Source organism: Hesperophylax consimilis, chromosome 3 (assembly GCF_061612785.1).
Source record: "Hesperophylax consimilis isolate HC1 chromosome 3, BYU_Hcon_1.0, whole genome shotgun sequence".
Lineage (NCBI taxonomy): Eukaryota > Metazoa > Arthropoda > Insecta > Trichoptera > Limnephilidae > Hesperophylax > Hesperophylax consimilis.
The window spans coordinates 25290752-25315468 of record NC_142838.1 but is presented as its reverse complement, the minus strand read 5'-3'; the positions used below and the strand labels follow the sequence as shown (position 1 = coordinate 25315468).

The following is a 24717-nucleotide window of genomic DNA, read 5'->3' as shown; positions in this document are numbered from 1 at the left end:
AATAATGGCAACATTGCATTAGTCTGTCTCTGACCTAGGGTTCGAAAGGTCTAATAATGGTAACATTGCATTGGCCGGTCTCTTACCTAGAAGTCGACAGGTCTAATAATGGCAACATCTCGGTTTTCTTTCAAATCGGTATGGATTACACTTTTCTATTGATTTGTTTCGAAAAACAAAAGTAGACTAAAAGTCTTTTAGGAAAAGAAATTACCTGTAATTGTTTGTTGGTTTTTGACAGATCGGAGATATGAATACCACAATGCTGGTCTACTTGGGCATTGAATAAAATAAGAGAGTTTTTTACTATTTTTACTTATAGTATATGACAGTATGCCATTTGTATTTGTACTCAGATCTGCTTAAAACCAACATGCAGTATTATTGCTGGGGTGATCTCAAATTCTATTGTTCCAAGATTCACTTCTATTTTAATCATCCTAAAAGCAAAGTTATAAAGTTTTGTTTACTAGGTTCTCTTAATAAATTCCCTAAAGTAATTTCTTCAGCAGTATTTTTTTCCCGGATGAATGAAACAAACACTGAATTTTCATCATATTACTGAAAACACTTTTACTCTGAACAAAGTAGTGTTAAAATAATTAAATAGTTGCCAGCTTTCTGCAAATTTTAAGCTTAACTAAGTAGATAGACATGGTTCTGGTTTAGATACAACATTACTTATAAACATAACACTAAATATACCATAGTACGAGGTATACAAATAGAGGAATATCATAAATTTCATGAATTATTTTTGGTAATGGGTTACGGTAATGGCGTTGATGCATTGTAGATTATGAAATTGTTACAAAAACAAACGTATTCTACCAATCAAATTACATATAATTTATCACAATTACTCACATAACACTGACCATAATATTCTCATTGTAGATAAATAAGTTCTCTAATCCTTTTCTATAATCTGAACAGAGACATGCGTCCAACAACAATTTTGTTGATTCTGGAATATTCTTGACAAGCCATAGACAAAATGGTGGCAGTTTACGCAGCAGTACCAGCCACCACGCAGACTTCTATAACATGAATAATAGAAGCAATAACCCAGGCCACTCCACCCTCAATAGATACATGGACGCAAACGCAAATGTCAAAAGGCACGGAGGCCATGCCACAGATAACAGCCTTCAAATTATTTTGAAGCCATTAATTGAGAGTACTCAGTAAGTTCAATGACTGCAATATTAATGTGTGTATCTTAATATAACATAATTTCTTTTATTTTTTAATAACCTCATTCAGGAAAGTCTTTAGTGTTGTGGCAGTTCCTACTTTCATGTTAAATCCATTTGTTTCTGAGCGCCGGTGACAGGAATTTAGGAACTGCCACCAAATTCTGTATAATAGTGACACGTCCAGCTTCTGAATTTTTCCATACAATGAGGTGGCAATACATATTCTGATTAATTACTGCCGTCTGGCGGCGTTTCTTGTACGAATTGGTTTTCATTCATACATTTTAATGGATGTTTATTCTTTATTCTACATAAATAAATTGTAGAAATGGAAAATTCATTAAAATAATTAATAGACAATCGACTTCTGCTTTTAGTTTATATGTACATAAAAAAAAATTAAAGAGGCTATTAGATTTATATTTATTAATAACAGTTATAAGCCTCGCCGTTTGCCGCTCGTGCTCTTTTATAATGGGTAAGAAAGGGGATAAAATACTTTAATAATTGTGAGAAAATTTCTTATTTTTGGACATTTTTCTATTTATTTATACACGGTTAAAACTCCTTGTGCAAGCAGGAAACTGGAGAATCTATCACATTTGGAGTTGATTTGTAAAATCCTTGTAGTTACATGTGTTTATAGTATTATTCAAAGAGGTGAATGACAATAGTTTCTATTTATTATTTTTTTGTACCATATTTTGATTAATTTCAAATAATATATGTTATATGTGATTATGGTACATCAATTCATGTTTTTTAGAATGTGGTCAAGTGTACATTAATAAACAATTAAAGACCCTTTAAAAATACATAATTGATGTGCCAAATAATGTTCATTAGTAAATACGGTGTAAAAGAAAGTATGTATGGCTTATTCATTAAAATTATTCACGCACATAGTCATGGTGACTGGTCAAACTTGCTAGATGAGCACTTTCCTATAACATGTTATGATAAGGTTAATTCTTCATACTCTTCTAACTACATAAACCCGTGTAGTCTCTGCTATTGGTAGAAAAAATTTGCTTCAATTAACTCATTTTTCCAGCGTTCCAAATCAATCCCTTGTCCATCATCTTTGCTCAATTGAGTTGAAAATCATTTACAAAATGTCCGCGAGGGATATTATTTAATTTGTACTACGTTACTACATTTTGATGATGTGAGATCATAACAGGAACTCCAAAGAAGCAAAATGAAAGGCTTCAAAAATTATTGTTTCTCTTTCACATAAAATGCATATTTTTTTAAGTATCTGTAAGTTATACCAAAACATGACGTGTTGAAAATGTGTAAAAATTAAATTTTATTATAGTTTATATAAGTTGATGAGCCAATAATTTTTTTTGGTGCTTTCAATTGAACGGCACAAGCCGCATTGATTGGTGAATTAAAATTTTGAATTTGACCAATAGACTGCTTGCTCTCGATTAAAGTCAATACGAATTAATCATCCTCACTAAAAAAGCAAACAAGACTGCTGAGATACAATATAGCTCATGCAATACAATGTAACAATATTGCGTATGTGCCACAACTAATATGAGATTTATGTGACTTGTGTCAAACTTCAAAAGGGGTAATTGAGCAAGTAATCAGGTCGGGGTCTGTTGTATATTATATTTTAAAATCTCAAAGTACATGAAATTGTCTTAGTACATAAATATTCAATTTTGTGTTCAATCAATTTTCGTTGTCAAAACAACAAAATGCTAAATACAAGTATTCATAATTAAACACTCTTGTCTTATTGTTGTACTGCTAACATACTATGCACATGACTTAAACTAATAAAATTGTTTTAAACAGACTACAGGGCAATTGAACGACTTGAGAAAGATCAGCGAGTCTCAATACAGCGTGATGAACCGACACAATGGAAAACTTCCCGGAAAAGGACGGACTGCAGAACACGGAGAAATGAGCACAGAACTCTAGAGATATCCAGTCCTGCAGATTTACTGTTGCCAAAATTCTCGCACTTTTTTATAATGATTTATTTTTTGAATAATGTAAATATTAATATTGCAAAAAATTATCATGTATTAATTTTTTATGTAACATTTGTAACTTGTAAATATTTTATGCTGAGTGTACCAACAAAGATTATATTATTTTATTTTTCTTCAAGGCTTATCATGACGTGGCATCTCTGAATAAATGTATGAAAATGCTCTAACGAATTCATTATAAGATGAATAATTACGTATAATCAAAAAACTAAACCAAAAACAACACTGCTAAAATGTATGCATAGTACGTTAGTAATATGATAACCAGTTTTAAATCATTTTAGAACCTTCGCAAGAAAGATCATTCTTTTGAAGATTTTAAAACTGTTTATTTATTTTAAATAATATTTTATCGCTTTTGTGGCTTATATTATATATAAGTATAAGCAAAAAGTACACTTTAAAATATCTTTTAAATTACTTATTATTAGAGGATCTGAAAACTTCACATTAGCGATAATGCGAATTTCGTAATTTTTACATGAATTTTGCAATTTTCACGAGAATAATGCGAAATTCGCAATTTTCAGGCAAATAATGCGAAGTTTCGCCTAAGCAATTTTCTGGTATTTTAAAATAAGAAACTATTATACATTCTAAATATTTCAGTTTTGACTAGCTTGAATAGCCATAAAATGGAACACAGGTAACTTCACGTCGAAAGCATTACGTAAATGTACAAGGTTCTGTAAAAACTGCATTCTTCCATTTTTCTTATGCAATATTGCAAAAAGTTAATATGACAACACTCTTGTTGCAAAAAATACTACATACTGCTTTTGCTGAAAAATAACAGTTTTTTTTTTTAAATCCACAAAAAATAATGTGAATTTTTAAGGTCCCTACTTATATGCATATCCACTCGCTTGCCCCACAGTTTAACAAAAACAATCAAAAACGCCCTGGAACAAATAGGAGGGTGCGCAAAACATAAACACATTTCAAAGAATTTCCCGTGTTTACATTATATTCTGTGTAAGTGTATAAAGAAAATATTTGTTTTTTCATAGATAAATATATAACATGAAAAAAAAATTATTCATTTTTATCATAATCAGTTTTTTTTTATATTTTAAATACATATAAAAGGTGTTTTTTAAACTTCATGCGAGATTTGAATACTATGATAACTTGTCGAATTTCGTGCATGCAAAAGCTCTTTAAAAAAACAACACTAAATTTTAACTTAAATATCTAAGGAGGTTTTCCTAACCTTTCTTACCTTCAAACGTAACTTTAATTGAGAAAAAATGGAAATTTTATTCACCTTTTACCATTTCCCCCACCAAATAGTTGTAGAAATTTAGTTAAAAACAAGTGCTAATCAAATTTTTTTGCATATTAAGCGTGCAGCGGAATCCAACTAATTTAATAAATTTTACATCCTAAGGGCTAAAAGTATTAAATCATCTTGCAGCGAAATTTAAAAACAGGCTGTATTTAAAATTAATTAAAAGTAAAAAATATACATATACATATTTAAAAACTGCTCACACAAAATATTCTGTCGGGATGAGTGTAGAGCGGACTTTATAATGACTGAAAGCGCACAAATAATTACTGCCGAAAGTTGTAATTTTCGCTAGTGAGACCTCAAAAGTGAATCAACTCTTATGTTTTTGGTATCAAATTAATAAGGAGACTCTTTAAACAATCTTGGTACTATAATATAAATAATTATTGACTGACTGGGTTGATACAAGATTCAGTTACTTTTTTTTTTTTTTTTTTTTACAGTAATACCGCACAAGAGTCCCAACTGCTCCCGTCTGGAGCCAGTGAGACTATGGCATCCCCAATTGGGGTATGTTGTGAGGCTGAGGGTATTGGGGAGGGGAGGGAGATGGGGAAGAGGAAGGTGGGGAAGTACCTGGCTATTCAGATCTGGTCACCAAACACGGCTAAAGCCATTTCAAGCAACGTTTCAATTCTGAATGGTGGTCTTACACCAGGGCGATACTGAGAGTATCTTCCACTCTGGAACGTGCCGCAAATATACTATATATTATTTTAAATTAATTAATTGTGAAATAACACAAATTAATCAAATAAAATTTATTTGCGCACGCCGGGTTCGAACCCGCGACCTTCGGATCTGTAGTCAAAAGCGTATACCACTAGACCACGCCGGCCGTCAAACGTCTGAAGATGTTTGTTGATATTTAACAAAAATTACAAAACATTAATATTTTTTATACTAATAGAAGCGGAAAAAATAAGTAACAATTAAACATATAATGCTTATATAAAAAATATACTCATATTTGTACTGACAAATTGTCACAAACACAAATATAACCGTAAAATGTCACTAAACTTTGACACTTAAACAAAACAAATTAATAAATAGAAGGGTCGTCACTCTAAAATCTTTAGTAAGAGAAAGTCCAATTCAGTGATTACACGGAGACAGAATAGAATAGCTATAACACATTATAGAATAAATAGAAGAGTAATTCAGGATGGTTTTTGCCGCAATTCCAAAAAAGTGGACTTTGCTGCTTTAAGCTTTTCCCGCGTAAGTCCAGTATTGTGTATGGTATTGTGGTCCGGAGCAAACGAGTGGGTATGAAATATTAATATTTTTTGTAGTTGCTCTTGATTGATGAAAAACTTTCTGGCATTAGGACATATATGTGGATGAGGTCTGGATGCCCATTAATGTGCCTTGTGATGCCAAGATAATGAATACAAATAAATATTGTTACTTACCTACTCGAAAACCATTTTTGCAGATATCAATTACGTGTTTACAAATAATCAAATTACTTGTAATAATACCTATACCTATTATAAATGTTGGTAATTTTTTAAAATTATATTAGCACTTTTATATGATATATATAATTCACAAAATAATGATTATGTTTTATAATATCTATAATAATGTGAACATTGTATTTGTATTTTCTTCTTTTGTTATGTTGGTGTAATCAATAAAAAAAAAACTATTAAGTATCAATATATTTCATGTAGTTTACTTTCTCGTAAACCAAGAAAATATTACAAACCCTTATAACTTCAGCTGATACTATTATTTATATAAATAAATGTAACTTAAATACCTGTGTAAAAATGGATTACTTTAATACAATGAACGTTGTGTCAATTGTTTTATAATTAATAAAATGGATTAGGTAAAATTTTCTACTTGTCGAGATCCTTTATAATCAGCTGTCCAAAATAAATAATTCAAATAAATCGAATTAATTTTGGTCCTTCAGTTTATTTCATAACCTTCCATACATACAACACTTAAAGTAGGGAAGACATCCAGCAGGACGCGAGAACAATCTGAAGCTGCCGGGTGAGGGAGAAGATTACGATTGACCGCCATTTTAAGACGCATGGTTGTCCGAATTCATTACTTGTGTGGTATCAATAAATTTAAATGGACAGCCCGAGAACTTTTAAATCTTTTAATAATAAACACGTTCTGCATTTTGTTGCGGAAACCGGACAAAGAATATTATGAACTCTTTTTTTCAAGAAAGTTTTAAAGTACGTTTTACACATGGTTTCACGACATAATATTGAAATATAATGTCCATTATTGGAATATATGCACTATATACATTATTTCTAAAATCTGAATTGTAATTTTCAGTTCTCAGTTTGCCCCGAACGGACTGAAATTTTGGAAATTTGCTGAGAATTGTGGTCTGAAGTGAAAAATCAATGACAAAATCTCAGTAATGTAGCATTTGTGAAAAAATCATCATTCTTAAGGGCAGTAGCGGCTCTTCTAAGAAGATCATTTGGTCATGACCTCTCAAAAATATGCTGCAATAGTGTACATATTAAACAAAAAGAATTTAACAAAGTACCCGATTATTAATGCAGATTCATACGTTTTTTCGATTCGTTCCAGTGCCATCTAGCGTCTAAATGAGAAGCTATCGTGGGTCACTTTAAATTTTGTCTCAAACCAATCTCCTTTCTTTCTCTTTGATAAACTATTATTATTACAAAATTTATCATTTTTCTGGGCAGAAATGCAAGACTTGGATTCGAACATTGAAAGCCGTTTTCCCGGGCTCTAAGACTCTGAAATTACCGAAATTTTGGATACTTCCTAAGCTGTCGTACCCTTAAATTAAATATACCAATCCTAAGAGAAAGTCCAGTTATATTCAATTTTTCAATTAAGTCCTAAATCCTGTATCTAAATTTCGCCAATAAACAATTAGATAATGTTAATTAAGTGTTAATCTCAAGTGACCTACCAGGTAAGTATATTACTGTTTATTTTCTCCATAAATAGTTAAGTAATAACATAGATCACTGTAGAAATGTATTATAAGTTTGTACAGCGCCCTTGAGATGTTTTTGCACAAAAACGGCGCTATGCAAGTCATCCAAGTATTATTATTTATCATTATTATAAGGCTTTAAAAATTCGAACCCAAGCCTTGCATTTAGGCCTGTGAGAATTATGATTTTTCCATTAATGATGCAGAATGCAGATAGTTTTGAAAGTTTCAAAATTTTCTCAATATACCGAAAATTCCCTAGAATATTCGAAATTTCCCCAGAATTTGCCCTAATTTCGTCAGCAAAATCAAAAATTTTGTGCCTTTTCCCTAAAAAATATGTTTCTCCTTAGATCTAGGGAAATTTCCCTAGGCATAACATCAATGTGCTCATAATGTGCTCTATGGCGTCGAATTGACTGAAATTTTGGATTCTTACTAAAAATTAAGGCCTGAAGTGGAATCAATGATAAAACCTACATAATAAAACATTTGTGGAAAATCATTATTCTCTTTGGGCATTATTATCGCTTTATTTAAAAAAAAAAATTGGCAACACTTGAGGACTTGATAACTTTTGACACCTTACACTTGACACCTGATAACTTTTTGAATTCCTTGTTTTATTTCTTTTAAAAATGGCGGACGAAGTAGCGAAGGCGAAGGCCGCCTCCTCCGAAGGAGGAGATACGATATTTGGAAAGATTTTGAGGAAAGAAATACCATGCGATTTCATTTATGAAGATGATAAGGTACACAATTCATCATAACATAGAAAAAATGATTTGCGCTTCTTACGCTGCTGTCATTATTTTGAGGTTATGCCGGTTAATTACATAAATTGTAGTGTTATAAACAAATTAAAATACTTGAAAAGTAGTAAAGTTTTGCGGAAAATGATGTAATAATTACGTTTGAAGTACACATTATATGAGATCAAGATTGTATCACTGTTTTACTTACCGGTAAAAATGAAAGTCATGATTTAATGTTCAATAATTATTATATGTTTCTAGTGCGTGGCGTTTCACGATATTAATGCTCAGGCCCCTATTCACTTCCTGGTGATTCCACGAAAAGCCATCGTCAAGCTTTCTGATGCTTCCGACGACGACGAGCAACTCCTAGGTAATAATCAAAAATATCATTTCTTTTGCACGATTCTGAAAGAAAATTAGCATGGCTGTGAGAAGCCTTAGGTAGCTTTGATATAAGGAATAAAGATTATCTGAGTTGGGAGTTGGCGCTCGGCTATCAATCAGTTAGATGTTTACATTTTATATATATAATTGAAGTTCTGAGATTATCAAATTGTATTGGGTAAATATTTACTTAACCGCCGAAATTTTTTAGTCACAGATTATGGAAATTACTCTTCCTTTCAACATAATTACAACAAGAAACAACTAACTGCATTTCGAGAGATGGTAAAAGAAAATTTACCACAAAATTATCCCATTTGCGAAAGTTTGAGAAAATTACTTAATTAACGCAAACTAAGAATCTAATAACCAATAACCCCTATTTTGAGCATGTAAACAGTTGTTTCTTGTAATAATTTATTATTGAAACAAAGTGTAATTTCCATAAATTGTTGCTAAAAATGCAATGGTTGGGAAAATAATTACTTTATATTGTAACTTGTGTCACAGGCATGAGAATCAAGGTAAACTTTTCTCAATGTCTACCATTTGACCATGACTGTTATTTCTTTTGAAAAAACTTGTTTCAACTTAGTTACAATAAGAAACAACGCCTTTAGTAAAGTGGCCAACTATTTTTTGCTTTGATTTTAATAGTTTTAATGGCAATGTTTGTACATGATGTAGGTATAAAGTATAAATTCTGTTTCCTGTTCTGAGGCGGCCTATGGTTTTTAATCTTTTGTGTTTAGTTTCAAGTTGTCTTTACATCGTCTTCATAATGTTTGTACGTTGATTATCACCTTTTTCTCTCAGCCATCTTTTTACTTTCTTATTATATTCATTTCCGTTATTTTTTTGTTTTATTTGGTAACATAGAATTTAATATTTCTCTATCCAAAAGATGTATTCAAACTGGGAGTAACCAGTATATTTTGGCTAATTGCTCTGGTTGAGTATTTTTGTTGGGCAGTGGAGTATTCAGTTAGGTTTTTTTTTTGTTTAAATAAAAATAATGTTTTGGTAAAATTTTACCATTTTTATTTATTTTCAACCTTAAATAATATTATATCACACCATTGCTTGAATGATTTCACATTTGAAAAAATAATCTTCACTGAACCATAGCCAAAGTTGGCCACCTACTCAAAGTAAGGCTAGTTTGAATTAAAATACTCTTCACTGAACCATAGCCAAAGTTAGCCACCTAGTCAAAGTAAGGCTAGTTTGAATTAAAATACTCTTCACTGAACCATAGCCAAAGTTAGCCACCTACTCAAAGTAAGGCTAGTTTGAATTAAAATACTCTTCACTGAACCATAGCCAAAGTTAGCCACCTACTCAAAGTAAGGCTAGTTTGAATTAAAATACTCTTCACTGAACCATAGCCAAAGTTAGCCACCTAGTCAAAGTAAGGCTTGTTTGAATAAAAAATTGGATGCAACACATTTTCTAAAATACAAATCAGTTAACTATCCTAGCCACCTAGACAAAGTTAGCTATCTTAGTAAGTTTTAGTTTGCCAAAGTAAGGATTGCTTGAATAATAAAGTAGATGCAGCAGATTTTTATAAATTGTAACAGAATGTACAAATAAATATACAGAAAGACGAAATTCAAAACGGTTGAGTTAAAACAGGCAATAAATAATATTGCTACTATTCATATGTGTTACTTGAAATGCTTTTTCAGGTCATCTGATGCTCGTTGCCCGCAAGGTTGCGGTGAAAGTGGGCCTCAACAAAGGTTTCCGACTTGTGGTCAACGATGGTCGCGACGGAGCCCAAAGTGTCTTCCATCTGCACCTTCACGTCCTCGGAGGGAGACAAATGGAATGGCCTCCCGGTTAGATTATTAAAAAAAATTGTTTGATGAATAAAAATTTTTAACTACATAATATATTGAATTCTATTTATTGAACTATAAAGCTGCATGGTTAAGTTTGAGATGATTCAAAACTCCATTGCGTTTGATGACCCTCCAAATCAACGATCGGTGACATTTTGAATTTTTTACATTCAAACAGACATTTTAGCATCACTTTTAACCCTTTATGGTTTGCATGTTGGGGGTTTTACATAATGAATATAAAATGGGTTTTTTGCAGAAATTTCTTCATTAGGGTAAAATGAGATAAGAAAAATATTTTTTAAGTTTTGACAACCAATAGAAGTAAAAAGTACTTCACGGCTAAGGTGAAACATTGAATTTCATCAAAGTTAGTTCAATTTTACATAATCCTATAAATTTTTCTGCTTGATTACAAATGTGTATATCGTTGGTAACTAACTACATTTCAAGTTTTTTTGAATTTCCGCTGATTTTAATATATATGTATTATAATCTGTGTCTGGAATAAGATTGGGTCCCCTCTTTTGTCGTTAAGTAGGTTTATAAGCAGTAGTGTTTTTTTATAAAACTTTGTAACTTTATTTTTTTTCGGTCATTTCGGCCGGGTATTTTTTGCGCTGGCACTATTCTGAGTCCGGGCGAAAATAAAGGTCCTGTGCGAATTTCTTTAATTTTTTTTAAATCGCTATATCTAATTAAAGTATTTTAATAAAATTTCTAAATAGTAACTCAGCCTACCCAAGCTATAAAAGTACTAAACGAAAATTATTCGAAATGCAACTCAATTAACCTTGTAATATCTTTATTACGGTCCGCCTATCGGTATTTGCTCATACCTGTTTTCTTTAAATACGCCCTATATCTCTCGGTCGCTTGCACATAGGAGTTGAGTGGGACGGAACGGAGAAAGAGATTTGAATCAGGTTTCACGGTCATAAAAACCCTCATTCCAGGAATTGAATTATTTCACTAACAAATAATATATCATTTTGTTGAAATACCGATGTAAACGGAAGGCCGAAACTAAATTTTTAAAAAGATTTGCATTACGATTCGATAATTATGTACATATAGTTGGGACCTTTTCAAAGAGATTGGTATATAATATTCATGTAAAAACATTGAATAATTCCGTCTTTTCTGCCATTGCCAGTGAGGCCGGCGCCAAAGGTCGAACTACCCTTCCCGGCCTTAAGCATCAATCGACTGAACGGGTAGAACTACCTCTCCCGGCTGAAGTGTGTTAATAGACAAGAAAAATATTGTAAAAGCACTTACAAAAATAAACATCTAGTGATTTTTTTCAAATTAATATTAATATTATTTCCCAAAATCATGACTTCATAATGAAGATCAAACTTTAAAACTGAGTTTACTCCAAAACATGGTTGTATTAGTTACCAACTTTTGGCAGTAACCCACAATATATTTAATTTTACATTAAATCAATACCTGAGGCAAACAATTTCCCTTAGAGCTTATGTCATTTTTGGGGATGCTGTGTATTTTTGAGGAAAGGAAGGAGTGAACCCAAAGAGACCCATGAAGGGAGGAAACACAGGCCTGCAAATCATTTCACAGCCGAGCTGTTGACCTCAAGAAAGATGTTCTCGTGTGATTGATGTCAACTTTGTACAAATGTTGGGCGTGCGTTTGTCATGTTTCCCGACTGTGCATCAGTGCAGAAGAGAATAATGCAATTGCTGTCTATAAATAAAAATTATTGACATTGCACCATATGCTTTGATTATTTCATCTCTGTGCTGTGATTATTTCTTCCCTCCACCCCACTTCAATGGCTCCCTGTCCTCTCGAGTATGCACCGCCCACTGTAAGACGAGTGGAATACAAAAAGGTCTTGAATAGCAACATTCCCCTTCAACCAGTCACCTGCCAGCTGCCTCACATCCAGGAGTCCCGTCTGGTCTGAAGGCGAAACTCTGCTTCGTTCACGACACTTCCCTGAAGAGCCATGGCGAACTCAGTGGCTTACTTCGGAAGGGGAAAACAAGCTGCATTGTGGATCCAACGGTTCTCTCTCCCTCGGAAGATATGGATCTCACTAAATCTCATCCGGTGCAGTCACAGCCGTTGTGCATAAGTAGGGCCTAAAGGATTCTGAAATGTGTGCACACGGACATGTTTAAACAATATAACACATAGTAGAAGGTGTTATTAATGTAGTTTCAACACCTCCAATGTCAAATCAAACATTTAAAATGCACCAAGGCGGTCGGGAGAGAAACCACTCCCGTGTTCTAAGTGCAACTCATAAATATACCACTTTCGTGCAACTATTGATATTCTCAAAAATCATTTAGAAAATTGGCGGGTTATTTCTCTGCCAATTTTTTTTTTCAGGGGGGCGGGGTTTAAAAAAAGTGAATGCCGCACAAGTCCCAACTGGTCTCAACCGTCTGGAACCAGTGAGACTATGGAATTTCCAAATGCCGCATATGAGTGTCGTGTGTGTGCAAAATCCGATCAGTATGAATCATAAATAAACCACCCACTATACCAGTGAAGTGACGTCGAGGGAGCTTTCCCTATATCTGGAGCAGCATTTTTTTTAGTGAAAAGTGAAATCTGCACAAATCTAGGGAAATATCGAACTCGAGTAAAACTTTTTTTGCATATGACAATATTACTAGGATTGCTAGTAAACAGAGTTGTGTTTTAATTTTGAACACTGCCAACACAAAATGTACGATAATAATATAAATATCATGTAGGTACCAAATTCCAACACATATTATTTTTACTTTACGTACATAATATTATGACAGTATATTTTTGGGATTCCCAGTAACCTTAAAGAATGTTGATTTAAATACAGCAGTGTTTTTTTTAACACTGACAACTCAAATATATACTTGTAGATAATTTATATACTCTCAAAGAATTTCAGAGGCTTAAGGTTACATTTTTGTGTATGATATTCATTGATTCCATGCACCTGAAAAACCCTGCAAAGAGTATTGGTGCGATTTTGAATGAATAGCATTGAAACCAAATCTAGGGTGAGGGGAAATTGCATGTCAGCCATCTTGTATGACTACTTTTGAACTGATTTGTGTGCAAAGTGGTGCATAATGAACTATTATTATTTTATTTTTGTGTTGATAATGCAGTTATATCGACTTATGATATTTTTGGAGTATTTGATGACACAAGGAATGGGATACGTCATTAAAATATATTAAGTAGACAAAAATAATTTTTTTTTGTTGCTCAACTAAAAACTTTATCGATGATGATTTGTTGAAAGGATTTTGGGGTAATACCCCGTTCACACAGAGTTATTTTTGTTGATCATGTTGGAGTTGAATGACACTTGAAAGCTAATTGACAAGTGTGAACAGCCTTTCAAAAGAGTTGATCAAGTTTTTAGTTGAACGACGAAAGTTGAAAGCCCGTCTACTTTTGTTGTTCAAGTATGAGTCATTGTTTGATTTTCGTGCCGGTGCCGAATCAAAACGTCTGAACATATGTTTCAATTCGCTTGCGATTTTTAGTTAATTGCGGTCGAAAGTAGACGTTAGACGTCCCTAGTGAGTGATTTATTTATGCCTACCTAGTACCTACCATCATGGCATCTACTTCAATGAAAAAATGTATGTGCATATAAGTCAGACTTGAAAAAGAATCCCCCGTTGCAAGGTATCTTAGCGTAATTTGTAACTTTGTTTTTGCCGGGACAGCCGCGCGCATAACTGTGTCCTTGTTTTGGATTTTTTCTTGAATATTAGACATCAAATTGTTCTTCCGAAATTCGCAAATGATTGCGATAGCCTTCGGTATCTTCTTATGCCTTATAATTATATCCTTATAATCCATTTTTTAGCCCACATACGAAATTTTGGTAATTTTTGGATAGGGCCTGACGCGCTTATTACGAATAATTTTTAGAAAAAAACTTTATATTCGCCTTAATTACTATAAAAGAAAACTTTTTGCATTTCGGGAGGCGGAAAATTATGAATTTAAATTTTCAATTGCGTTAACCAAAATTCACTTCGCGAATCGATGCGGCGGCAATCAGCTGCCATTAGGTACGTCACTGTTATGTTGGTATCCCTGATACATTGCGTAGATACGACTATGGCTAACTTCGTGGAATACAAATGGATTGGCGCGAAATTATGAAAACACAACAGAATTATAATGTTAACAAACTTTAATTTTTCTAAAATTGAAGGAGATACAGCCCTTTCTTTTGTATCACAAACCATGTTACACAAACCTAGCGTAGCCGGTAAACTACTTGAAAACTGGGATGTTTTTCTTGCCTTGACGCGAGTAGGCGTTATAAAGGGGCACTTTCTTTTGTATCACAAACCATGTTACACAAACCTAGCGTAGCCGTTAAACTACTTGAAAACTGGGATGTTTTTCTTGCCTTGACGCGAGCAGGCGTTATAAAGGGGCACTTTCTTTTGTATCACAAACCATGTTACACAAACCTCGCGTAGCTGCTAAATTACTTGAAAATCAAAATGGCTGCTGAAGTTTACAAACCCTAATATATTTTGTTTGACAACGAATACCAACACCTCCAACTATAACGACGATGAAATCCAACACGATTCCAGTGCCTCAGCTTAACTCTGAAGTGATTCTGATTAGAGGTTCGTTTACATTATATTTTTAATTCTGTTTTTCATAATTAAGCGCCTTTCATGTGTATCCCACGAAGATAGCAACGGTCGTATTTAGCTCTTGTTAATGCATCAGTGATACCAACATAACAGTGCGTTCCTAATGGCGGCGCATTGTCGCCACATCGATTCGCGAAGTGAATTTTGGTTTTACGCAATTGAAAATCAAAATGCATAATTTTCCGCCGCCCGAAATGCAAAAAGTTTTCTTTTATAGTAATTAAGGCGAATATAAAGTTTTTTTCTAAAAATTATTCGTAATAAGCGCGTCAGGCCCTATCCAAAATTTACCGAAATTTTTTGAGCTTTTTCATATTCTAAAGTTCGTTCCGTAAAATATCCGAAATCATAGGGACGCACGCAGCGATAACTTCACTTGACGCCATCTTGACTAACAAAACGGTTCGAGTCAAATTGAAACGTCTGAATTGTATCTTGTTCAATTTTTGTCGTTCAACTAAAATCGCTCTGTGTGACGGAGTATATCGTCGATTAGCTTTCAGGTGTCATTCACGGAGAGTTGATCAACTAAAATCGCAACATCTGAACAACCATCACTTTTTAAAGGTGTGTTTAATTCAATTGTCATTGGGTTGAGAACAAGAATCCATTTTCTTTTTATTCTTTATTTTGGCTTTCACCATTAGGAGTGACTTGGCCATACACAATTAACATAATGTCATTAGTTGTTGAACTGGTTGTCATGGAACCAAAATTCAATACGGTTATTCTATTTTCCAATGCGACTTCTACTTTTCCGTTGTTTGATCGTAAAACTTTATCTACAAGTACCGTTTTTAATACGCATTTAAAAAAATCATTTGACTCAACTTAATGACAATAAACAACTTTTTGCTTTTACGATTTTGACAAAATATTGATATATAATATTATTTACGTAAATAATAATTAACAAGAAAATTTGCCAACCGAAGCACCATTTTGACAGAACACCAAGATGATATTTTTTGTAGGCAGTGTAGAAAACATGAAACACATAATCGGTACAATAGACAAGAAAAACTAAACTTTAAAAATTTTTTTTTTTTTTTTAGTAACCCATATTAGGAAACTAAATTCGTGTGATGTTTGGGAACAAATTTGGTCGCCTTATAATTAACGGGTGGCCAGCGATCCCAAATAATTGTCTATTATGCCGATTATGTGTTTCATGTTTTCTACACTGTCTACAAACAAACGCGAATTATGCGCGATCTTCATATCAATTCATATCGGTCTTCTGTCAAAATGGTGAGCGGTTCGCAAATTTTCTCGTAAACTACTATTTACGTAAATAATATTAAATATCAATATTTTTTAAAATCGTAAATGCAAAAAGTGGTTGTTTATTGTCATTAAGTTGGTTGTTTTTTTTAATGCGTATTAAAAACGGTAGTTGTAGGTAAAGAATTGCCCAAAATTTACTAGTAATATTTTAAATTATCATTACAGCAGGATCTGAATCAACACAATCTTTGGGTTTTAAACAATACCCTTACAGTACTATGCGTACAAAACTGTTAAACGATATTCAAAATGACTGACTTTAAAAGTCATCCAACAAAACAAGTCAACATGCCTTCTGGCCCAAAATTTAATTTGGTAAGATCTTAAATATTATTATCTTATTTAACTGATGAATATTAATTTTATTATTCTCGACATGCTCTTTTCCATGTGATAAAGAAATAATTGGATCACCTATGACTGAATATCTGACAACCATTGTCATTTTAGAAAAATCTATCTTACAGTTTAATGTGCTTACCTTTGCTAATTTGTTGGAATTTTATATTAACATCTCAACCAGTAAACCTTACCTCTGCAGCATAATGGCTGAACTATTTGAGTTTGACTCCAGTCAGGATGGGCCCTGGTCGAAACTGCACCTGATGCTAGTAAAAACCTCAAGGGTGCTTTATTAGTTATTACCAGCGCCTTGGTTCCTTGGAGCCCTAGCAAGTCGGCGCCCAGAGCTACAATTGCTACAATTGCGCACACACAAAGCCGTCCCTGACTAGTAGATTTGATTCTAACCACAGTTTAAAAATGTATAGGTATATTATATATTTATCAAATATATTTTTATGTGCATTTTTGGTCACTACTGGATGTTAACCGTGAAATTAGATGGATTTCTATGGGTTTTACTGTGTATCAATGTTTTATTTATTATAATGATTAAAAAAAATCAGGCGCGTGAAAAACAATAGTCCATTATTTGATTATACAAATATCAAGTCTGGGAATGGCAAAAGAAAGGTAGTTGTAGCCATTTTAGATAGCGGTTTTTTTTATTTATCAAATCGTACCATATTCCCTTAAGAGATTAAAAGTCGACTAGAATCATAAGTGGTGATTAATGAATTATGTCATTACATTGTTTGTTTGTTTGTGATACAGGAAATCATGAGGAAACCTTCAGTGCACATGCAGAACTTGGTGAGGGAGCAAGTGTTCACCAAGCTTACTGAGAATTACATTCACCCCGCTAGTCTCGGGATGAAGCATTTCTGGTGCATGGACTGTGGCGATAAGTAAGAATATTTATTTATTATGCTGAACTACAAACTTTTCCGTAGAAGTATATGGTTATTAAGTTTTCAGTTAAAAATTTTCAAGTTGTATTTTTATTTGATAACATGGCAAAAATTAATTATTGCAAAATTTAAAAAATGCAATTGATTAATGATTTCGCTTGTTTGTTCACAGGTTTATTTTTAAATCGAGTATTGATTTCCATATCAATCGCTGCAGTCTGAAGATAAACTTCTACTGCAGAGTTTGCAAGGTCAATTTACTCTTCACTAATAGATGCAAGATCCTGTCCCACATTCGGTCACATGTTCACCAGATGACTACGTTAAATCTCTCCGACATTCAAGTCAACCCTCTGGATCCCGAAGAGTGCCAAAATGCGTTGAATGACTTTGATACTACCCTCGACAAGGATATATCTTATATTAATGTTCAAACATATTTAGACATATTACAGAAGAATCAACAGAAAGAATGTCCTGCCGTAGAAATACCAAAAATTGATCCAGTAGATTCAATTGTTGAAGTAATCACAAAATCTTTCCAAGATGCTTCAACTTTTATTGAAAAAACATTTAGCGATGCTTCGGAAATTCAAAACAAATTGAATTTCAGTCATGTTGATCAGAACAACATCAACGTACCAGTACTTGGCGTTAGTGGCGACGAAGCACCTGAAGCGTGCCAAACTATTGAGACAATTTGCAACTCTGCAATGGCCATCATGGAGCCACACGATTTTAGCGACTCAGCCAAACAACCATCATGTTCACCTGGAACTTCCAGGATGCCCAATTCATTTGATTGTAAGATTTGTAAAAAAACAATAGTGTCAAAGTGTACATCTTTCCATTTAGCGAAGTCTAGTCACTTTCAAATGAGAACACCGGATATCCCAACCAACTTTTTTTGCAATATTTGTTCCTTGATTTTACCAAATTATTGTGCATTTGTGGCCCACCGGACGATTCATTTACAGAAATCACCTCATATCTGCCCCGAGTGTGGCTTCGAGGTAAATAACTTAACACAATTTCAGCAGCATTTGTCATATACGTGCTTCCACTTTGCCAGATGCATGGTTAGTGAGTGCTTTGTTCCTGGCTGCAAATCCATCATACGCCATGATGTCCTGAATGCGCATTATATGCAAACCCACACAAAGCAGGTGTTCAAGTGCGTGCAGTGTCCCATTGCCTGCTTTACGGCCGCTGCTCTACAGTTGCATATCAGTCAGTCTCACAACAGCACATCGCCTACCAATGGGGACACCTTTTATCAGTGTTTGCCGTGCTCCCATAAACTTGTATCTAAAAGCAACATACTGAAGCATTTCAAAGGTCACACTGTTGATTCGAAGGCTCAGTTATTGTATAGTTGCCCAGGATGTAATATAACATACCAAAGTCTAGCCTTTTTAAAAAAACATGTTAATAAGTGTAATCTATATTTTTTCACAAAATATAGTAAAAAGGTTTCTAGCGATTTTTGTTTTACTAGCAACCAAAATGCTGGAAAGGTGATGTTTGAAAATGTTCAAAAAACATGCAAATCGTGTAATAAATCATTTATGTATGCAGTTAATAAGGAAGATGACCACACCTTGCCAAGAGAATGTCCTTTATGCAAGAGCCGGGAAAGCTTTGAAGTGTACACGAGGCTTCCTAATGTAAAATCCGATAATCCAATCAAATTCAGTACCAAGGAAATATCCAAAATACTACCCGACAGCACCAAGAACGGGTCAACTTGGGACGCTAGTATGAGGACAAAAATGGGCACTAACCGGAATTTATTTGACAGTACTCCAAAACCAAAGAAAAGGCGTAGAATCGGCAAACGTAAAAACAGTGAAGAAAATTGTGCATTTGGTGCAGGTGTTTTGATATCAGAACCTTCCAAAGGTGACAGCTTCAGCTGCACCAAGTGTCCCTTTGATTCTCCCGACAAAGAAGCTTTTCGTGAGCACATCGTCTCGCATAGAGATAACTCCGGGTCCTATCAATGTATGGAATGCGGTTCATCCTTTGTTGTCAGGAATGCCTTTTGCAGTCACCTATTGATTATTCACGGTGTGGACAATGCCGATGCATATATTGAGGAAAATGATTGCTTTGATAAAGAAGTTCCTCAAGAATTAGAAGATAAAAATTCCGGCAGAACTGTGTTGGAAAATCAATGTAATATCTGCTACGAACAGTTTGACAACACTATTGACCATGACAAGCATTTTAGAGTTCATGGAATGGCATTTATTTTGAGAAAACAAAGAGCAAAACCAAATGATACTATTTGATAATTATGTTTTTCTTTTTCATTTAATTTCACTTTCATGGCCATTTTCACCAATCACCATTTCAGCAGTTGCTCATTTAAAATTTGGCAAATGCACTTTTTTGGTGTCTCTAATGCAGAGTGTAATTTTCACTACACTCAATGTAAAGCTTTACGATTCATCAACAAAGTCTAGACAGGTTATGTGGATGTTAAAAATGATACCGAAACCAAAATTATTGGTTCCAAAGAATTGGGTTACATAAACATTTATTAAAAAGAAAATGCGTTATTTCACATAATACATTGCTTTTTAACCTTTTGTTTGTCTGCAAGGAGCAAATTTGTCTCCAAAGATATTATGCTATTGAGCGAGGCGACAGAATCAGACGGGGAGTTTGGTTGTGAAATTCCTCATTGGTGGGAATTATACAACACGCCATATCTAGAGATTGCATTATTATCCTCTAAAAAAGAGTAATCCTTAATCTTTCGCTAACGATAATTTTCAAGTTCTGTAGAGGTTCTATCCAAGTTCTGTTACTATTTCAGTTTTGTGAAGCAACTGGTCAATAATGATGAAATACTAGAATATGAATAGAACCTTCACATAACTTGAAATCAACTTTGAAATTTGATGAATTGTTCAAATTTTGTAAAACAACCCGTCCTTAGGAGGGGTTCATTTCCGTTCAACGTTCATTTCCGGGTTCTGTGAAAGTCCTATTCAAGTTCTGTTATTATATCATTATAGGCTAGTTGCTTGACAAAACTGAAATTAAAACAGAACTTAAAAAAATCTTTCACAGAACTTGAAAATGAACGTTGAAATTTGATGAATTGTTCAAATTCTGTAAAACAACGCGTCCTTAGTGTTGGCTCAGTTTTTGATTCGTGAAAGTTGTCATTCAAATATAATGTATTTTTATTTTTTCAACTCTAGCGTATTCTAGCGAAAGTAAATTCATGTAAAATTTTGTTAGTTTTTAATTATCTCATTGTACATAATTACAATTTTGTTGGCATGTCAACTTTAAAGTAATTTTAAAATATTGTTTGTTTTAGTTCTCCTGCATACCACAAAAAATACTGTGATGAGATAAAAAGCTATTTCATAAATAATGTAACTATATACTTGTTAAAATATTTCAATGAATCGATCATCCTGAAATGTAAATACATAGGTATTATCCTAGAGTCTATGTAATTTTGCGCAAGTTTGTTGTATCTAGTAATGCAACAATGCCGATTTTAATGCATTGTTCAATTTAAGAATCGTTGCATCGATAGTATTAAAAAATAAATAATAATGTTATGCACTTTTGTGCATCAATACAAGTTTTCTTTATGCAATACGAATTTTGGGTGTTTCAAAACATGCCTTATCATCAGGAGTTGCAATCTGTTGTATTTCTACCAGCTTTATTATTGCACTTATAGATTGTAAAATTTGTCATGTATGTATGCAATATGAAAAAGTTCTGCATCACTGTCTTAAATGGGTTATAAGTACTCGTAAATAGGTACATTCGTAAACATATTTATTGGTTTTTAAAACAAAATTGACGATGAGTTGTAATACAAAAGAAGATGTAAAAAGGGAACAAATTTGCCAAGTCCAAATTTCGCATGACTTTCGCAGATTTTATGACAATTTTACATAGTGCCCGATGGATAGTAATGTTTCACATAGTCGACAATCTTACACAGATAGTTTCGTAAACACAAATCTGTTCCTAAGGGAATGGGAAATTCCCGCCAGCCGTCGTTGTGCTCCGGGCAGGTATGCCGCCCCTTTTTATTTATTATTAATACTTCAAGAATAATTCCCAATTATTCGTTTTTTTTATTCAGACCCAATGACCCATGTATTCATAAATTGTGTTGAAAAAATTATTTGCACGGTATATCAGTGAATTGACCTTGTTATAACAGCCAACAATTATCTGAAGATAAGCCTGAACTAAAATATCATTATTTATTTATAAAATACATTAAAACCTTTATTTATATATGATACATTAAATCACCGTACTAGGCGACTGCCTGTTTAATGGTGACCAATGGAATATGGAATATAGTTATGTGAGGTCTAGTGTGACCATATGAACTAAATATATAAATGTGTTGAAAATAGAAAGGATTACAGTAGAAAATTTATAAAGGAAATAGAAAATATAAAATAAAAAGAACAAGGAAGAATAAGACGTTCTATTATAATAACAATAACTATAAACATTTTATTTTAAATTTATAAAATAGAAAACAGAAAAAGAGAAAAAAAGTGCAGGATTGGATCATATACATAACTCTTTTTTCTAGTTGTGTATGTGTGCATGCATCCATAACTACGTAAATACACGTATGCACACATTCATCCACAAATGCTCATATACATTTATTTATTTTATTGATACATGATTTAGAGAGTACATGTGGTTTTTTGTGATATTTTACCCTCCGTGCTAGGGATGACCCTGTGTTATAGCGCGTGAATTTTACAGTTTGCGGACATAGAATCTATACATTACCATAATATAAAAAAGAAAATGATGTATAGCTAGTTTGGGTTGCAAGAAGAGGATGGAGAAGTTAGAGAATTATGAGAAGATGAAAAATTTGAGAAATTATTAGTAGATCACACTAATTAATTATGTACATACTATACCGCTAAGTTAGGGAATAAGGATATATTATGTTTTGTCTGAAATGAATGAATGGGTATTGTAGTTGTAATGTATTCCGTGTGTAAGGATCCATTTAGTAATTTGTTTTTTAAAGGAATGGGTCTGACTCAAAACATAGAAGCATACATATTCATACCCATATATATGTACACACATATATACACATGCAAACATATACTTACATACTTTTTTATTCACACATATATTTTACCGACATTTACAACATTATCTGAGTATGAGAAACACTATCGCATTCACTCTTCAAAAAGCTTCTTTCTGAAAGTGTGATTTGGCTATTGACTTGACTTCAATTGATAAATTATTAAATATTTTAGGAGCAAGAAAATTAAACTGTGACTGTGCCATTGATGTTTTTGTTATGTAATTGCTCTTTATAGCAGTGAACTTGCTATTGATGTGAACATTATAACCAAGTTCGACTGCATTTGTCTAATAAAATGTGTTTTTTATCAGTAATTTTAGTTCAGTGTTTAGAAAAAAGTACAGCCATTTTTAATGGTTGATTTTAATTGTATGTATATGTTTATTTTTAATAGTAAAATTTGAAAGCGTATTTGATCACTTTTCAAAATCAGTTTTTAGTTTTCGGATACGTTCAGAAATATCCCATTTACATATTTTGATTTTATTGATAAGCGGAAACACACAAATTCTAATTCGTCAATATTCACCAACCTTTTACATTTCATAAACTCATTGCAAATTCAATAAAAAAATACAATAACTACATAAAAAGAACGTCAACGACAGAAAGCTGCAAACATTTCCACTATTTAAAAATAAACTCACAAGTTATTTATTTATTTTATAGTTAAATTATTTCAATTGAAATAATAGTATTTACATTTCCTTATGCACGTAGGTTCATAGATTTTTGTTTAATGTCATATTAAAGTAAGAATGCAGTTATTTTGATTATTATTATTATTTGAAAAAGTCTCTCACCTCGCTACACCGGCGGCAGGCATCCAGGTCTCGACAATCGTTGTAGATCACGAGAGTAGGTCGCAAGAGTAAGTCTTGAGACCGGGTTACTTTCTATATGTGCTCGCTTCGCCATTCCAGCAACCGAGTCATGAAAGTAGGTCTCGAGAGCGGGTCATGAGACCTGGGTGCCGACAATCTACGTGCACTCGCCTCGCCACTCCGGCGCCCGGCAACCGGGTTGTGAGAGTAGCTCACTCTTTGGAAGCTTGTGAGCGGGTCATTCACAATCGACCCAGAACTATTCCAAACCCGCCAAATAATTCAGTATGTATTACCATTTCATTCAACACGACTTTAAGGGTTAAACCGTTTATTTTACCTTTGTTAGAAGTATACTTGAGTTGACACTTCAGATCATTGATCCATCGGTGATTACCGCTTTACGCAGATGTCTCATATGTGATCCATCGGCGGCTAACCCTGCACGCTGATGTCGCTTGTATGATCCATGAAGTTTCAGTTAAAACATTTTGTCATAGGCCAGTATTGTAAAGTTCAGTTGGTTTACTTTTAAGAGATGATTAATTAAATTCAATGCTTAGCTATTTAGACGTTAATTTGAAAATACTTTTTATACTTGTACAAATCTTGTATATTTCTCTGGTGTGTGGAAAACATAAATAAATTGAAATATTAACTAACTTACTTTATTATTTTTACACTCGTGTTACCACACCTTTTCACCCTTTCGCCTCCAGGTTTATGAGCTACCGAACCCTTTGTTTCTCATAGTTGGATGACCAGTGACTTGCTACCACCATGGCAGCCTGGGTAACGGCTCTGAAGACTAGGTTTTGAAGAATGTCCATGCCAAAAAATCATTCTCAAAAAGGTGAGATGTACATTAAAAAATTATGTGAATAAAAAAATAACTTTTAAAATCCATAAAAGATCACCCTTATATCACCATGTGCGCGCACGTCCATTTTGCAATGGATTTTGAAACAATGACTGAACTGTTGCTGTGACAAAATTCATCTGTGTGCGCGCCTGGCCCTAGAATTACAGGTCAATTTTTTTTACTGATGGCACATTATCATTCTTAACTATGTTAACAAGTGTCATAACACCCAGTTGAAGGCATTCAAAC

General features: G+C 33.3%; 3 protein-coding genes across 6 annotated transcripts in view; all 3 read left to right on the top strand.

Moving 5' to 3' along the window:
- LOC149425165 (uncharacterized) overlaps positions 1 to 6274 on the top strand; it is a 753180-nt gene extending 746906 nt beyond the window's left edge. For 2 of the 3 annotated variants that reach the window (XM_089649672.1, XM_089649663.1), the window contains exons 19-20: positions 937 to 1187; positions 3015 to 3155. In XM_089649672.1, the coding sequence (XP_089505798.1) occupies positions 937 to 1187; positions 3015 to 3030 (267 nt within the window). In that variant the 3' untranslated portion in view covers positions 3031 to 3155. Of the gene's footprint in view, positions 1 to 936; positions 1188 to 3014 lie in introns of all 3 variants that reach the window. The other variant, XM_089649680.1, reaches the window with a different exon arrangement.
- A 1767-nt stretch (positions 6275 to 8041) lies between these two features.
- Positions 8042 to 10508, top strand: HINT1 (histidine triad nucleotide binding protein 1). The gene is made up of 3 exons (XM_089650992.1): positions 8042 to 8222; positions 8487 to 8598; positions 10304 to 10508. The coding sequence occupies exons 1-3, from the start codon at positions 8109 to 8111 to the stop codon at positions 10459 to 10461; spliced, it is 384 nt and encodes a 127-aa protein (XP_089507118.1). The 5' UTR covers positions 8042 to 8108; the 3' UTR covers positions 10462 to 10508.
- Positions 10509 to 16370: 5862 nt separating this feature from the next.
- On the top strand, positions 16371 to 24234 carry LOC149425163 (zinc finger protein 532-like). Of its 2 annotated transcripts, none has more exons than XM_089649604.1 (4): positions 16371 to 16394; positions 16573 to 16722; positions 17524 to 17657; positions 17833 to 24234. In XM_089649604.1, the coding sequence occupies exons 2-4, from the start codon at positions 16657 to 16659 to the stop codon at positions 19952 to 19954; spliced, it is 2322 nt and encodes a 773-aa protein (XP_089505730.1). In that variant the 5' UTR covers positions 16371 to 16394; positions 16573 to 16656; the 3' UTR covers positions 19955 to 24234. The 2 variants fall into 2 exon arrangements, with proteins under 2 accessions (XP_089505730.1, XP_089505737.1); XM_089649611.1 differs by having other exon boundaries at positions 16371 to 16410.
- Positions 24235 to 24717: the final 483 nt, after the last annotated feature.

Coding starts and splice junctions, on each gene's coding strand:
- HINT1 (XM_089650992.1), top strand. CDS start 8,109: ATGGCGGACGAAGTAGCGAAGGCGAAGGCCGCCTCCTCCGAAGGAGGA. Junction 8,223..8,486: donor TCATTTATGAAGATGATAAG/GTACACAATTCA, acceptor ATATGTTTCTAG/TGCGTGGCGTTTCACGATAT. Junction 8,599..10,303: donor CGACGACGAGCAACTCCTAG/GTAATAATCAAA, acceptor ATGCTTTTTCAG/GTCATCTGATGCTCGTTGCC.
- LOC149425163 (XM_089649604.1), top strand. CDS start 16,657: ATGACTGACTTTAAAAGTCATCCAACAAAACAAGTCAACATGCCTTCT. Junction 16,723..17,523: donor CTGGCCCAAAATTTAATTTG/GTAAGATCTTAA, acceptor TTTGTGATACAG/GAAATCATGAGGAAACCTTC. Junction 17,658..17,832: donor TGCATGGACTGTGGCGATAA/GTAAGAATATTT, acceptor GTTTGTTCACAG/GTTTATTTTTAAATCGAGTA.